This window comes from Natrix helvetica (genome assembly GCF_964273705.1).
Source record: "Natrix helvetica genome assembly, chromosome: Z".
In the NCBI taxonomy this organism is placed as follows: domain Eukaryota; kingdom Metazoa; phylum Chordata; class Lepidosauria; order Squamata; family Natricidae; genus Natrix; species Natrix helvetica.
In genome coordinates, this window is record NC_138554.1 from 38,234,150 (window position 1) to 38,248,109 (window position 13,960).

At 43.7% G+C, this 13,960-nt stretch overlaps 1 protein-coding gene across 5 annotated transcripts in view; it reads left to right on the forward strand.

Moving 5' to 3' along the window:
* The window catches only part of SCAF1 (SR-related CTD associated factor 1), a 30,490-nt gene extending 19,484 nt beyond the window's left edge, over positions 1 to 11,006 (forward strand). For all 5 annotated transcript variants that reach the window (XM_081932034.1, XM_081932037.1, XM_081932036.1 and 2 more), the window contains 5 exons: positions 301 to 3,528; positions 4,840 to 4,922; positions 6,720 to 7,004; positions 10,008 to 10,136; positions 10,263 to 11,006. In XM_081932034.1, coding sequence (XP_081788160.1) covers positions 301 to 3,528; positions 4,840 to 4,922; positions 6,720 to 7,004; positions 10,008 to 10,136; positions 10,263 to 10,439 — 3,902 coding nt within the window. In that variant the 3' untranslated portion in view covers positions 10,440 to 11,006. The remainder of the gene's footprint in view (positions 1 to 300; positions 3,529 to 4,839; positions 4,923 to 6,719; positions 7,005 to 10,007; positions 10,137 to 10,262) is intronic.
* Positions 11,007 to 13,960: the final 2,954 nt, after the last annotated feature.

The window sequence follows — 13,960 nt, forward strand, 5'->3', positions numbered from 1 at the left end:
TGCCTGCCAGCCTAGAATCTGAAACTACTTTTGCTGGTGAGAGCCTGTACGGTAACATTAAGTCCTGGTGCTGCTTAATCTAAGAACTGGTTTGTAAGAAATTAGATCTAGACTGTTTAGGAGCAGCTTGTATAATGGACTAATAGAACACAACAACCTTCACTAATGTGGTGCCTTTCAGTACTGTTAGACTTAATGATGTTTGAGAAACAAGTTATAAGAGTTAATTTATCTTATAATGCAGATTTCTTTGTAAAAATGAGTTTGGTGTGTTTCTGATAATTTCATTTGCTTTTACAGCTTGCCTTGGATCATCTTCCCCCTGCTGGAGAGGAAGTAGAGCCTCCCAAATTGGTCACCCTTCGGTTTCAGAGCAACCCTATGTTCTAGACCCACATAGAATTCTGCCTGTGCATAGGACAGATAGGGCTACTTGGACTTCTGAATTAGAGAGAAGCAAGGTTTTGCAGTCCCCTAAAGCAGACAGGACTTCTTCACCCTGTTTGGCCATGACTTTGGGAATTGGTATGGGAGTCTCTACTGGGGGACAACAACGTCCGCAAAGTACTGCTGGTCGAGAGTCTGAATCTCAGCAACGGTCCCAGCCACCACCTGGTAGCTCCCTGGATAAGGCTGATTCCAGCACCTCTTCTTCATCCTCTTGCTCTTCATCCTCTTCTTCCATGTCCTGCCATCAAGGCCTGCCTGGTGAAGATGGTGGTTCTTCAAATCCCTGCCCCCCCATTCACTCCCCAGACTTAGATATTTATGACCCTTTCCACCCTACTGATGAAGATAATCTCAATGGTGATTTTGGCTTCGGGGATTCCCCCCGTAAAGAAGCAGAGGGTGGGCGGCATGACCAGAAATATGATCCCTTTGATCCCACAGGCTCCAACCCCAGCTCCTCTATTAGTACTCCTTCACCAGAGGAGGAGGAGGAGGAGGAAGAGGAGGAGGAGGAGGAAGACGATGACCAGGACCAGCAGCCCCCTGATATGTCACATAGTATCAGCCGCATTTCAGAAACATTGGCTGGAATCTACGATGAAAACAGCTTGAGCCAAGATTTCCTAAGCTCAGAGAAAGGACAAGACGATTCAGAACCAGAGCCAGAACCTAGCAGAGGCTATGAGACTGAGGCAACATGCCCTGCTGAGAGTTCTGAGGGCAAAGGGCTTTCTGGTGCTGATTCCACCCTGCCTGAGGAACTTCCCTCAGATCAGGGAGACTCTAAAGCTCCGGAACCATGTCGCCGGGTATTCGTGGTGGACTTGGCTCCCAAAGGGTGCCTGGATGCTGAAGCCAAGACTCCACTGGAAGGGAAGGTGTCCTTAGAGGTAGTGACCGTTGGAAATGCGAAGCTGAGAGGTGGAGAGAAAATGTCCAAAGGAGGTGGACATCCTCGGGCTGGGCGCAGATCATCAGTGGAATGGGATGGAAGTGGTGGTGGTGAATCAGAAATAGAAGAAGGCGAGATTGTCCAGCCAGAGGATGAGCGGTATAGTCCCATTCGATTGTTTCGAAGTAGATGCCGGCCAGCTGAGCCACGAACTCTCCGGGTGGTGGAAGGAGATGATTTCTTATCACTGCATGCAGACTCTGATGAGGAAGGAGCTTTGCAGATTGATTTTAATGAAAACCAGCCGGATCCACGTTGGAAAGGTGTGGATTTGAGACGGAAAATCCTAACCCAGCGGCGAGAACGCTATCAAGCTCCATCCCCTCTGCCTCCTCCACCACCTCCACCTGCCCCCAAACGCCCTGCCTCCAAAGCTCACTCTGGTTCTAGTTCAGGTTCATGTAAGAAATCAAAAAGAGAACGCAAAAGATCAAGAGAATGCAAGACATCAAAAACCAAGGAGACATATGGCTCTTCCTGGAACCCAAAGAAGAAATCAAAATCACGCTCAAAATCTAAAGAGCGTCGACATTCACACCACAGGACCTCAAGGTCCCGCTCACATCACCGAACGTCTCGCTCCTGGTCCCCTTCAATTAGCACCAGCCTGTCTGCTGTTGGATCCTCACATACTTCAGCTGAGCGGCACAAAAGCGGGCGGTCTAAGTCAAAGGAGAAACGCCGTGGCCATCGTTCTCGATCACGGAGCAGCAGCCGTGCTCATCGAAGTAGGCACAAAGACAAACATCGTGGGGAAGGTGGCAGAAAGAAGAAGAAGCGCTCTCAGTCTCGCTCACGTGAGAAGCATCTCTCCCATCGGTTATCTAAGGACAAAGAGCGAGAGGTCCACCTTCTGGAGGAGCCCAAGCCTGAAAAAGCTTTGATGGAACGACGGAGAGATGCAAGAACTGTGGTGCCACCTTCAATCCAGGATCTCAATGACAACGATCTCTTCACTATCAAAAGGACCATTACTGTCAACCAGCAGGAGAAGATGGAGGGACTTTTGGAGACACCGGAAAGTGCTAAGAGAGAGGTGCTTTATGATTCTGAGGGCATGAGCTTTGATGCTTGCTTTTCAGATCGTGAGCCTGCTGAAGAATCCAAATCTAATGCAATGAGGCTAAATCCTAAGGAGGATGCCATTCCATCACGCAAAGATAAAAGGCCTGAGGAGGACACCAAACAAAAGATATGCAAGGAAAAGGAACGCAAAAGGGCCTATCTGGAGGACCGCCCAGGCACCCGTGAGAAATACAAAAAAAAGCTGAGGGAGGGGCCTCCTCCTCCTGAGCAGCAAGAATTGCCCAAGATAGAAAAAAAAGCCAGAGCTGACAGAGACAAAGCAGGGAAAAAGATCAAAGCTGGAAGTCACAAAGAAAGTAGCAAGCTGGGATCTGGTCGGAAAGTGAAGCTCCAGTCCAAGGTAGCTGTATTGATCCGGGAAGGGGTGAGTAGCACAACATCAGTCAAGGAAATGGGTTCTATTGGTGTAAAGTTCAGCAGAGACAAGGAGAGCCGCTCACCATTCCTCAAGTCAGAGGAGAAGGTGTTAATGGTTGGGGCACCAGCAGCAGGCCAAGGTGAAATGACTGATGTCAAAGAACAAGGCTTCAAGCCCAAAAAAATGAAAGGACTAAAAACTAAAATGGGGGTGAAGAAACTGAAGGGCATCAAGCCAAAAGGTGCCTCAGAGCCCAAGAAGAAGAAGAAACTCAAAGTGAAGACTGGGCTGAAGAAATCCAAAGCTGATAGCTGCAGTCAGGGTGCAATCAGCCCTTTGAGGGTCAAGGAGGAGCCTTCATGGTCTGGTTCAGAAAAATCGGGGGGTACAGCCAAACCACCAAGTCCTCAGCCTTTGGCCCCAGGCCAGGAACTCACACCTGATTCCCAGACAGTAGACAGCAGCTGTAAGACACCCGATGTCTCCTTCCTTCCCGAGGATCCCCCCGTTGAGCAGCCCAGGGTGCCAGCTGATGAGCCGGAAGCAGACAGTTTGTCTGAACCCAAAGAGGAACAGCCACTGCCGCAGCCACTCCATCAGCCCCGTAGTTTGCCCCAACCCCCTGCTCCCATGTCATGGAATCTGCAGGGAGGAGTAGACTGCACTAGTGGTGTATTGGCATGTAGGTATCACGGTGGTGGTGTGTGTGTGTGTGTGTGTGTGTGTGTATGTGTTGGGGGAGATTGTGTTACGTAGGGTTTTGTGGGGGGAGATTTCAATTTATTGCAGGTCAATTTGCAGTTTGCAAATCTGAGACCAAGTTAGGTGTTCCAAAAACAACATTCCTGCTTTTTTAAAAGGAGATTTATTTTGTGGGTTTATTTGGATTTATACTTAGAGATTATGAAAAGGCTGATTGATCAGATTCAATTCAGGCTTGGGTAGCTCAGATATTTTTTTGCTATTGATTGTGATTAAGTGTTTTTTTGCTAACTGGAAAATCCCTGCAATAAAAGCTTAGGAATTCGCACTGGGAACTCAGTTAACAACATGAATTACACAAACAAGCTGAAGAAGGAGAAAGTTGATAAATACTACTTCTTTCTTCTTACCAGAAGTTCCAGATCCTTTATAACACTTTTTGTTACAAGTACTGAGTGCCCTTTTTAGAATGTAGTTTTGACAATCACCAATGTAGAAATGATGAGTGCTGAGCTCCCCCTGTTGGAAACTCACCTAAGAAATAGTTATTTTTTGATTGCAGAATAGTATGATCCTTATTAAGGTTTAACTCTTTGTGAAGTATGGTATTCAGAGGATCTCCCAGTATCCTTAATGGGATCTTGAAACCTGCTGAATTAGATTGACAGACTGTCATGCTGGGAAGAGGGTGGTTAATAGGGATACACAGCACTTTGAATGCGAACATGCTTCACAGAGTTGTGGGCACCTTTTCCTGGGCTTGCATGTTATTTACGTAATCCCCCCCCCCCCCAAAAGCCATGAGAGTTAAGGAAGCACACCCATGCCTGCTCCAAAGCAACTTTTTTGCATGCTGTTGATATAGTTTTAATTCAGGCATGTATTCTTTTAGGATCATGCAGCTAAACATGATTTTATTGAAAGATGCAGATTTTTCAAGGGGGGAAGAATTGTATGCTGATAAGCGTGGTGTGCATTCTTCACTTGCTTTAAAGCATCTTTTTGGCTTTGGATTCAAAGTATTGTACATCCTTAGCTTTTAATCTTTACAAGTCTTTCAGTCTTGCTTTCCAAGCTGAAAATGGGGCAAATTTAAAGTGCACTGTCTGAGATCTGGTGCTTGTGGTAATGGGCTGTAAATAAATTTAATAAATAAAATAATAGAAGGCCCTGCCATGGCTGTGATTTGTATTGCAAAATGTAGTCTGAGATGGAGCATTGGGCACTTGATTATCTGTTTCCCACTCCCATGCTTTGGAAGCTTTGTCTAAGACTCTTGTTTTTTACTTAGTGACTGCCCTGCTCTTCAAGATGGAAGAGGCCAATCTTGCAAGCCGGGCAAAAGCCCAGGAGCTCATTCAAGCAACCAATCAGGTAATAACACCAATTCTGAGGTTTGAATTATTGGGTATGAATTTTGAATGGCTCGGTTGCAAAATGCGTTCACAGGAGGTAGCAGGGTTTTTTTTTTGGGGGGGGGGGAGGGGGGATTGTTGTTCTCAACTTTCAAATTCTTGAAAGATCAGGCTCCAGCGATTCTCCTTGAAAATTTGATAAGGTTTAATTAGAAATTGCTATGCTGGAAACCTTGACAAAAATGGGTGTGAGATTCTCAAGGATGTGTAACTTCATCTTGACACAAACAAGGCTGGCACTATGGAGGGCGGACGGGACGGGGGCAGCTTCAAAGCCCAAAATACAGTATATTGCAATTCCCTGTACAAGCAAACCTGTCTGCTGTCTGACAACAAGGTTGTCCTCATTACAGAGAACATCTGGTTACCTTATCTTACGTTTAATTTTTTTTTTCTGGTTCTCATGGCTGCAGGGAAAGTTTAGAAACCTGTGCGGGGGCTTTTTCCCTTAAAACCTAGATGAAATGGGCCTTGGCATTGATCTACCGCTGAGGGATCAGAGCTGTTTTTATCTAGAATAACAATTTTCCCCCACTTCCTAAGCTGGCCACATGATGAACTCTATAGTTTCAACATGTTTTCTGAAACTTAAGAGAAAAACTTTTATGTGATTTGAAAAATCCTCCTTTTGAAACTAACATGCATCCAATTAGATTAATAACTTATTTAAAAATATAATACATGCACTATTGAAATAGCCCTCCAAATCTTGGTGGCTTTTAGGTGTGTTGAATTCCAAATTCTGTCATTAGATTTGCAAACCAGTCTTTTTGCATGATGCTGACTGCACAAGGTTGATGTCAGGTACATTTTACTTTGAACTAAAAGAGTAGCCTTCCTTTCCAGATAAACATGTGAGGCACTGTGCTAAATGTTAATTGCAGAATTTCTCCTTGTAATTACATGGCATTCTGGAGCTATTTCACAATTAAATCCTCCGAATTTTGTCACAGAAGTGACAAAATATACATTTCTTTTCTCTTTCCCCTGAAGTCAGAGTTATGGTCAGAATTTGATATTAACAGATACATGAAAGGAAGGAAAAGACTCCCTACAGATTTTATTCCGCTGATCATTGCCGATCATAGGGGGCGGCACTGATCTTTGTTTTGAGGCCATTTAGCCAGCATTCTCTTATAACTTTTCTGCGTTCATGTGGACAGCAGGACATTACAGAATATTGTTACCTTTCCCATCGAAGTGGTAATTATCTACTAGTATTTTTGGAATTGCTAGGTGGGCAGGAGCATAAGTACATGGGTCTTAGGAGGAATTTTCAAATGAAGGACTTCATATTAAGAGATTTCTTAAACAACCCGAAAGCATTTTATCAGGATGAGGATGCAACATCTAACATCCTTCACCCTTGACCATATTAGCAGCTGATAGGAATTGCACTAGCAACGTTTGGAGGACTGCTGGTTCTCCCTTCCCTTCCCTCAACTTCAATATTAAAAGAAATGTCAACTCTGCTGACTAATTCTGCAATATCCAATTGTACCCAATGGGATCTTCTTGCGCACCCAGAGAAGGGAACTGACAGGTCATTGTGACTTTCCTGTACATAGGCAAGTAGGCTTATTTATCTGGTAGTTTCAATTTTGAAGTAATGAGATTGTAATAATCTGCTCCACAGTATAAAAAAATAGAAAACATGGAATAAGTTACAGTAATTCTGCAGCAGGCTAAGAGTTTTACCTGTCTTAATCCCAAGACAAGCCATTTCAACCCTGTTTTGTTTATTCTCTTCTTCCAGATCTTGACCCACACCAAGCCCTCAGCTTCCTTAGCTCCTCCTCAGCCACCAGCACCACCTACTCACCCGCCTGCCTCACATCTAGCTGTCCCACCCATTTCCTACCATTTGCAAGGATCAATGCCTCTAGGAGGCTGTGGTTCAACTCCTAGCACCCCTACAGGGGGATTGCCAGGAACCTTGAGCCAGGCTTCAGCAGGTCCTCCTGCTGCTGGCATTTTTGCTTCTTCCTCTGGCACCGATTTGGGCAGTACCAGTTCTGAAGGGCGTGGAGACAGCGATAAGGTAAAAGTCTTTGGAGTGATCTTTTCATACTTATTCTGCAGCTCAGTTTAAGAACCCTATTCCTTCTCTGTGTCTAGGCTGGGGGGAAATTGGGCAGCTGGGCAGTGACTGCTTCGTTGCTAGAATCTGCTCTAGCAGAAGTGCACAATGTGAGGCTTCACAGCAACATGTTTCTCCACCTTCCCTCATAGGCTTTCTTGTAGCTTCCAGAATCCCAAAAAGGATTTTCAGGGTGATTGAAGGGAAAAATTATTAAATGCATGGACATTAATTATGCACACTTCAGTCTTCAGTTGAGTTAAATTTAGTTTTTATCCATGTTTTCTTCAAGACTCATCCATTTTTTCTCTAGACCAGTGATGGTGAATCTTTGAGAGACTGAGTGCCCAAACTGCAACCCAAAACCCACTTATTTATTGCAAAGTGTCGACATGGCAATTTAACCTGAAGAATAAGGTTTTACTACCTAAAATAATGATAAACGCAAAGTTCAGCTAATTGTTCTAAAAATACGTGCTAAATGCACTTTTATGCGCCTTCATTCTTTTCCTGCTTTTGAAATATATTTAGCAACAATAAAAAAGAAATTTTTGGTAATATCATCTTTTTCTCTCTTTCCCTCTCTCCCTTTCTCTTCCCCCTCTATCTCCCTCTTCCCCCTTTTTTTCTCTTTCTCTGCCTCATTGTTTTTTTCCCTCCCCTTCTGTTTCTCTCCCTCTCCCTCCCTTCCTTTTCCCCACTTTCTCTTTTCTCTTTCCCTCCCTTCCTTCCTCTTTCCTTTTCTCTCTCTTTCCCTCTCTCCTTCTTTCCCTCTCCCTCTCTATCACTGTTTCTCCCTCTTTCCCTCCCTCCTTCTCTCTCTTTCTCTCCTTTCTCTTTCCCGCTTCCCTCCTTCCTCTCTTTCCCTCTTCTTCTTTTCCTCCCTTTCTCTTTCTGTTTCCCTCCCTCTTTTTCCCTCTCCTTCCCTCTCTTATCAGTTTCTCCCTATCTTTCCCCCCTCCCTCTTTCTCTTTCCCTCCTTCCTCTCTCGCTCTTTCCCTCTCCTTTCTTTCCCTCCCTCTTTGTTTCTCTCTCCCTCCTTTTCTTTCTCTGTCTTTCTCTCTCTTTCCTTCCCTTCCTTTTTCTTTCTCTCCTTTCTCTCTTTCCCTCCCTTTCTCTTTCTTTCTCTTTTCTTTCTCTTTCCCTCCCTTCCTCTCTCCCTTCCCCCCTTTCCCTCCCTTTTTTTCTTTCTTTTTCTCTCTCCCTCCCTTCCTCTTTCCCTCCCTCTTTCTCTCTTTCCCTCCCTTTCTCTTTCCCTCTCTTCTCTCTCTCTTCCCCCTCTCTTCCCCTCCCTTTGTCTTTTTCTTTCTCCCATTTCTCTTTTTCTCTCTCTCCCTTCCTCCCACCCTCTTTCCCTTTCTTTCCCTCCCTTTCTCTTCTTCTCTATCAGTTCCCCCCCTTTCCCTCCTTCCTCTCTCTCCCCTTTCCCTCCATCTCTCCTTCCCTCCCTCCTTCTGTTTCTCTCTCTTTCCCTCCCTTCCTCTTTCCCCTTTGTATTTCCCTCTCTCCCCCTCCCACTCTGTTTCTCTGTCTCTCTCTTTCCCTCCCCGTTTCTCTTTCTCTCTCTCTCTTTCTTTCCCTCCCTTCCTTTCTCTCTTTCCCTCCCTCTCTTTCTGTCTCTTTCCCCTCCTTCTCCCCCCCTTCCCCTCCCTTCCTCTCTTTCTCTCTCTCTCTCTTTACCTCCCTCTCTCTCAACCCTGGGGGTGGGTGAGGAGAAGGAACCCTTGAACTGGTGCTGGGTGGTGGGAACCTGACATCCGGAGGCCAAGGAGCCCAGAAGCACCGCGCCCATGCTCAGCTGGTCACTGGAGAGCCGAAGACCAGCTGGACAGCGGGGAGGCGGGGCATCCCAACATAGGCAGCTCTGCAGGAAAAGCAACTGACACGTGGGAGGCGAGAGCGAAACCACAACGATGCAGGGTCACATTGTGGCTCCATGTCGTAATGGAATCCAGGAGATGGATGGGACCCCGTCTCCACATTGTGAAGCGCACTAAATTTCACTGTGCTGCGCAAGGGGCAGGCCATGGAGGCAGCAACAGCAAATGCACCATGATGGAGGCTGTTTCGCACATTTTTTTTAGTCCTGCAAACAACGGTGAGAATCGCGATGTAGAAACGCAGAGACCTGGGCTGGCAATGGCGCATGTGTCCACATGGACGGCTCTGGGTGTTACCTCTGGCACGCGTATCATAGGTTCGCCACTACTGCTCTAGACCCTATTGCACTTAGCCTGAGAAAAGTGATTCATCCCTGCACTTGATAGCACTGCCTCTGTTTGCAAGGTGTCTCTGGAATCATAATCACAAAACTATATTTAAAAGAGGTCAGATGGTCGTCAGACTTTGGGCTTGGAGCAAAGAAAACAATGTCCCTGTTTTCCAGCTGGTCATCTTTGGAACCTTGCTACCAAGGACTGACAAACGTGATCACCATAAATCAGTGGTGCGAACCTATGGAAAGAGAGAGAGAAACAGAGAGAGGGAGGGAGGGAGAGAAAGAGAGGGAGGGAGGGAGAAAAGAGAAAGCGTGAGGGAGGGAAAGAGAAACAGAGGGAGAGAAACAGGCAGAGAGAAAGAAAGGAGGGAAAGCGAAAGGGAGGGAGGAAAAGAGAGGAGGGAAAGAAATGATATTGCAAAAGTTTTCTTTTCAGTGTTGCTAAATGTAATATTTCAAAAAAATGAAGGGACATAGAAGTGCATTAGGATGTATTTTTAGAACAATTAGTTGAACTCTGCGTTGTTTATCATTATTTTAGGTAGTGAAACCTCAGTATTCAGGTTAAATTGCTGTTTTGGCACTTTGCGATAAATAAGTGGGTTTGGGGTTGCAGTTTGGGCACTCAGTCTCTTAAAACATTTGCCATCACTGTCCTAAACGTATTTCCTGCTTTGCTGTCATGTTGCCTTGCTTATTTCTCCTACACTGACTTCCTTTGACCGCCTTGCCTGTGTTCCCTGCAGTATCTGAAAAAGCTTCACACCCAAGAGCGAGCAGTGGAGGAAGTCAAGCTGGCCATCAAGCCCTATTACCAGAAGAAGGAGATCACCAAGGAAGAATACAAAGACATTCTGCGCAAAGCTGTCCACAAGGTAAAGCAGTGGCGCCATAGAAGAAGGAAACAAGAGCGAAAATGTGAGAGCAGAGATTCCAGAGTATTATGGAAATCACTTTCTCTTCTTCCTCCTCCTCCTCCTCCTCCTCCTCCACCCTTTTAGATCTGCCACAGCAAGAGTGGTGAAATCAACCCTGTCAAGGTGAATAACTTAGTGAAGGCCTATGTGCAGAGATACAAGTACTTTCGAAAACATGGACGGAAGATGGATGAAGAGCAAAGGCCTCCCAAGGAAACAGGGGGACCGGACAAATCTGGCTTGCCCATGCCCCCGCTCTGATCTCCACTGAAGGAAATAAATCACAGCAGCCCTTTATGCAAATTGGCTTGGCTGAGCTCCCCAGCCCTTTCCCCATCACTGTGTGGGGAGAGTGGAAAGGGGGTTGGAGCGATACATTTTGTTTTGGAGGGGTGGCATTTGTAGAGTACAGTTCTTGTGCATCTGCTACCTGCCCTGGAAATCTCTTCCCTTGCCTTTCCTAAACACTTCCACAGATTTGGCTACAAAATTGACTTGCGTTTTGCTCTGTAAATACCGATGGCAGAGAATGGGGCTAATTTTAAGTTTCATCACTCTCAAGCACCCAGGATAGCAATGGGTGGATGTTATTCCTCTGACACACCTAGTTTTTACTCATTTAGCATGTTTTTAATTTGATGGTGTTATCTTAGCCCTCTCTCGTCAACGGTCATGAAATGGCAGCACCATGGTTGACGTACAGATGGCAGTTTCCTGTCATCCGGGACAGGCAAACACCCCTTATTTTCTGCTTCCAATTGTAAGTTTGTCTTGTCATACTCTTTCCCACCCTGTTTATCTTCATAAAACTGCATTTAGCCATCTAAACTGGGCAGTGTGTCCGTGATCTTTTAGCAATGCGGTTCTATTTCTTTCACAAGGCAAGTGGATTGCATTTCTAACTATTATTATGAGGGTGTTTTCTTCTCCAAAGGATACCTTTTTGATGGCTACTGAGTAGACATTAATTTATTTGAGGACTCTAATTTCTCCCCTATCTTATAGAATGACTTGGCATGCTTTTCAGGCTTTAAGTGCCACCATGCTATTTCATGTGAGATTTCAGACATCAATTTTTCTTAGGTTTAAAAGTGCTAAAAATCCCATGTAGTGTTACATAATAATAAAGAGGGTTTCTGAGGGATTTTAATTTAAACAAGCTGGCACAGACACATAAATGAAACCTTAGCATAGCTCTCCATTTTGCCAACTATAGAGACAGATCAGGTTTCTGTTGAGATGTCAACCCGAAATAACAGATAAGTCCGAGGCACCCAAAATTGTCTGGGTGAAAGGTAGATTTACATTAATTTGATGCTAATTTTATAACATCTGTAGCAATTCACATAATTTGCATAATGTTAAGATATTTGTCTCAATCAGTTTGAGATAAAAGCATGCAAATGATGTAAATGGCAATGATGTATTCATATTTAACAAAATGTTGAGGATAATACTCTTTTCCAAGTTGGGGCATTAAAATGATTTTTATGTATTTGGAGGGTAAGTAACTGCCATCTTGTGGGTGATGTGGGTAATGCATTGGTAATCCAGGTATTTAATTTTAAATAGCACTCAGATTTGTATTTTTAGCTGTTCATGGAAATACCTTACTAGAGGCACCTAAGTTCTCCATAGTAAAATCCTGTGTCTGCGTGGTGTAGTCCAAAGTCTATGCTTGTCTGAAAATAGAAGTAGTTCAGTAGAAAGAAACTTAAATTGTGAACAGAAAGGAAAATAAAACCAATAAAGGTGAAAAGTAACTTGAGAAGTGATAAGGGTAATAACTGCAGTGCATGACTAGACCTGTGATAGAGTAGGCAAACATTAGGACAAAAAGGTAAGGGCAGTTCACGCGGAAAATTGGTGAGCTTACCATGGCATCTGGGTCTGCTTGCTAGAGATCATTGGACTCTGAACAGTCACTTTGGAGTTGCTTCATTTCTGAAGGTCCCATTTTGAATAGGATTCATCTCAGTGGCACATAAAGCCACTTTTATTTGTATTATGAAGAATTTACATACCAAAGAAATATATCTACAGGAATTAGGGTAACTAGATATCTACTGAAATGATAAGGGTGCTTGAGGATTTGTAAATGTGGGTTAAGAGCGTGGGGAAAACATCCTGGCAACTTGCAAGGTGGCTTGTTTTCGTTTACAGATTTGGCCCAAGTGCATAAGAAGCGTTAAGAATCTCAGTCAAAATTACAATAAATATTTTCTGAAAGGGGACTCAGATCTTGAGATGGAAAACTGGGAAGTTTCTTGTATCCATCTTCAAGCTGCGCAATAAGCTTGTACATCTATATTTACAACTGGTGAGAAAAAAAGTTTCTGAATAATGTTCTTATCCTGCTTAAACATACATTCTTGCTTGGATGGTTTCATCTGTTGGGGAAGGCAGGGAGACTAACTGAAACGGCAGAGGGATTGACTTGTGGAAGAGGACTACTGGAAGAAATGCCTCGTAAAGCTGTTGAGAAAAGGGATACTTTGAAGGGCACTATGAACATTTGAACATAAACAATCTTGTTGCTTTGCCAATTTGGATCAGGCATTTGCAGCACTTACAAGCAATGGCAAGAATGTTTGGGGTTTTTAGAACAGGAAAAATAAAACTTGGGAAGTGAACATAGAAGAAACATACACATTTGTGGTCCAGGTGTTTTACCCAGATTATATGATGGATTATCCTGCAGAATTTGATTGGCAAAAGGTTGGTATGGATAAAAAAAAAACTTCAGAATGTTTAATGTTTGGAATTTACTTCTGCAAGATAGATGCCTTAAATCTTCAGGGTTGGGAAGTATGATTCATTTATTTGATCTAATAGAACATACTTTTTTACTGTTTCTACTTGTTAGTAACTCTTGCTCCTCCCTTTAAAATTATGATGGGTTAGAGGTTGAAGCTAGGTAGAGACCAGTCTTTCCCTCAAATCTAATTTATAATTAACTATATTTATTGTACAATAAATTTTATAGAGAGCCACTGCTGTAGTGAGTAGGGTGCTAGTCTAGATACCAGGAGCCCGCGAGTTCTGATCCTGCCTTATTACACCCAACCAGGTGACCTTTGGGCCAGTCATTCTCTCAACCCTTAGAAGGAAATAGTAAACCATTTCTGAAATCTTGCCAAAAAAACCCTGCAGAAATGTATCCAGGCAGTCAGCAGGAGGCAACATTGACCCAAAGACTTTAAAAAAAAACAAAGACAATGGACATGTATAACTTGGTATATGCATATATTCATTCTTTTACATAGCTGGGTAGATTGCTTTGTGTTATGGGAATCTCTGATCATAGATATGTCCAAACAAGCTAAGAAGCTTTAAGATAATTTTATCCATTCCGGTGGTTAATTTACAAATCCTGGCCTGTTAAGGTGCATTCAACCATATTTTTAAATTTGTGCATAACATGTTTTCTTCATGGCTTAGTGATGTGCCAAGTGGAGTGACTGTTCTTCAGTCACAGATTAAGCTAGGATTCTTGGCAATGTGCAAATGCAGAATTAAGAACTAACCAGAAAGAGCTTTACTGCATTTCTCAATCTTCCAGATGCAATCAACTTTTAATTCCCATAATCTCTAAATGACATGGGTCCCTGGGCTATGTATTCTGGAAGATGAAGTTAAACACAACTGGAGGATGCCATATCAAAATTAAGCACTGAAAAAGAATAGAGTAATTATACTTTGAAATAGTATTAATTTGAAATGAGAAAGGCAGTCCCCACCCCTATCCTTTCATGAAAACCTGAAGAACTGGCTGGCTGATT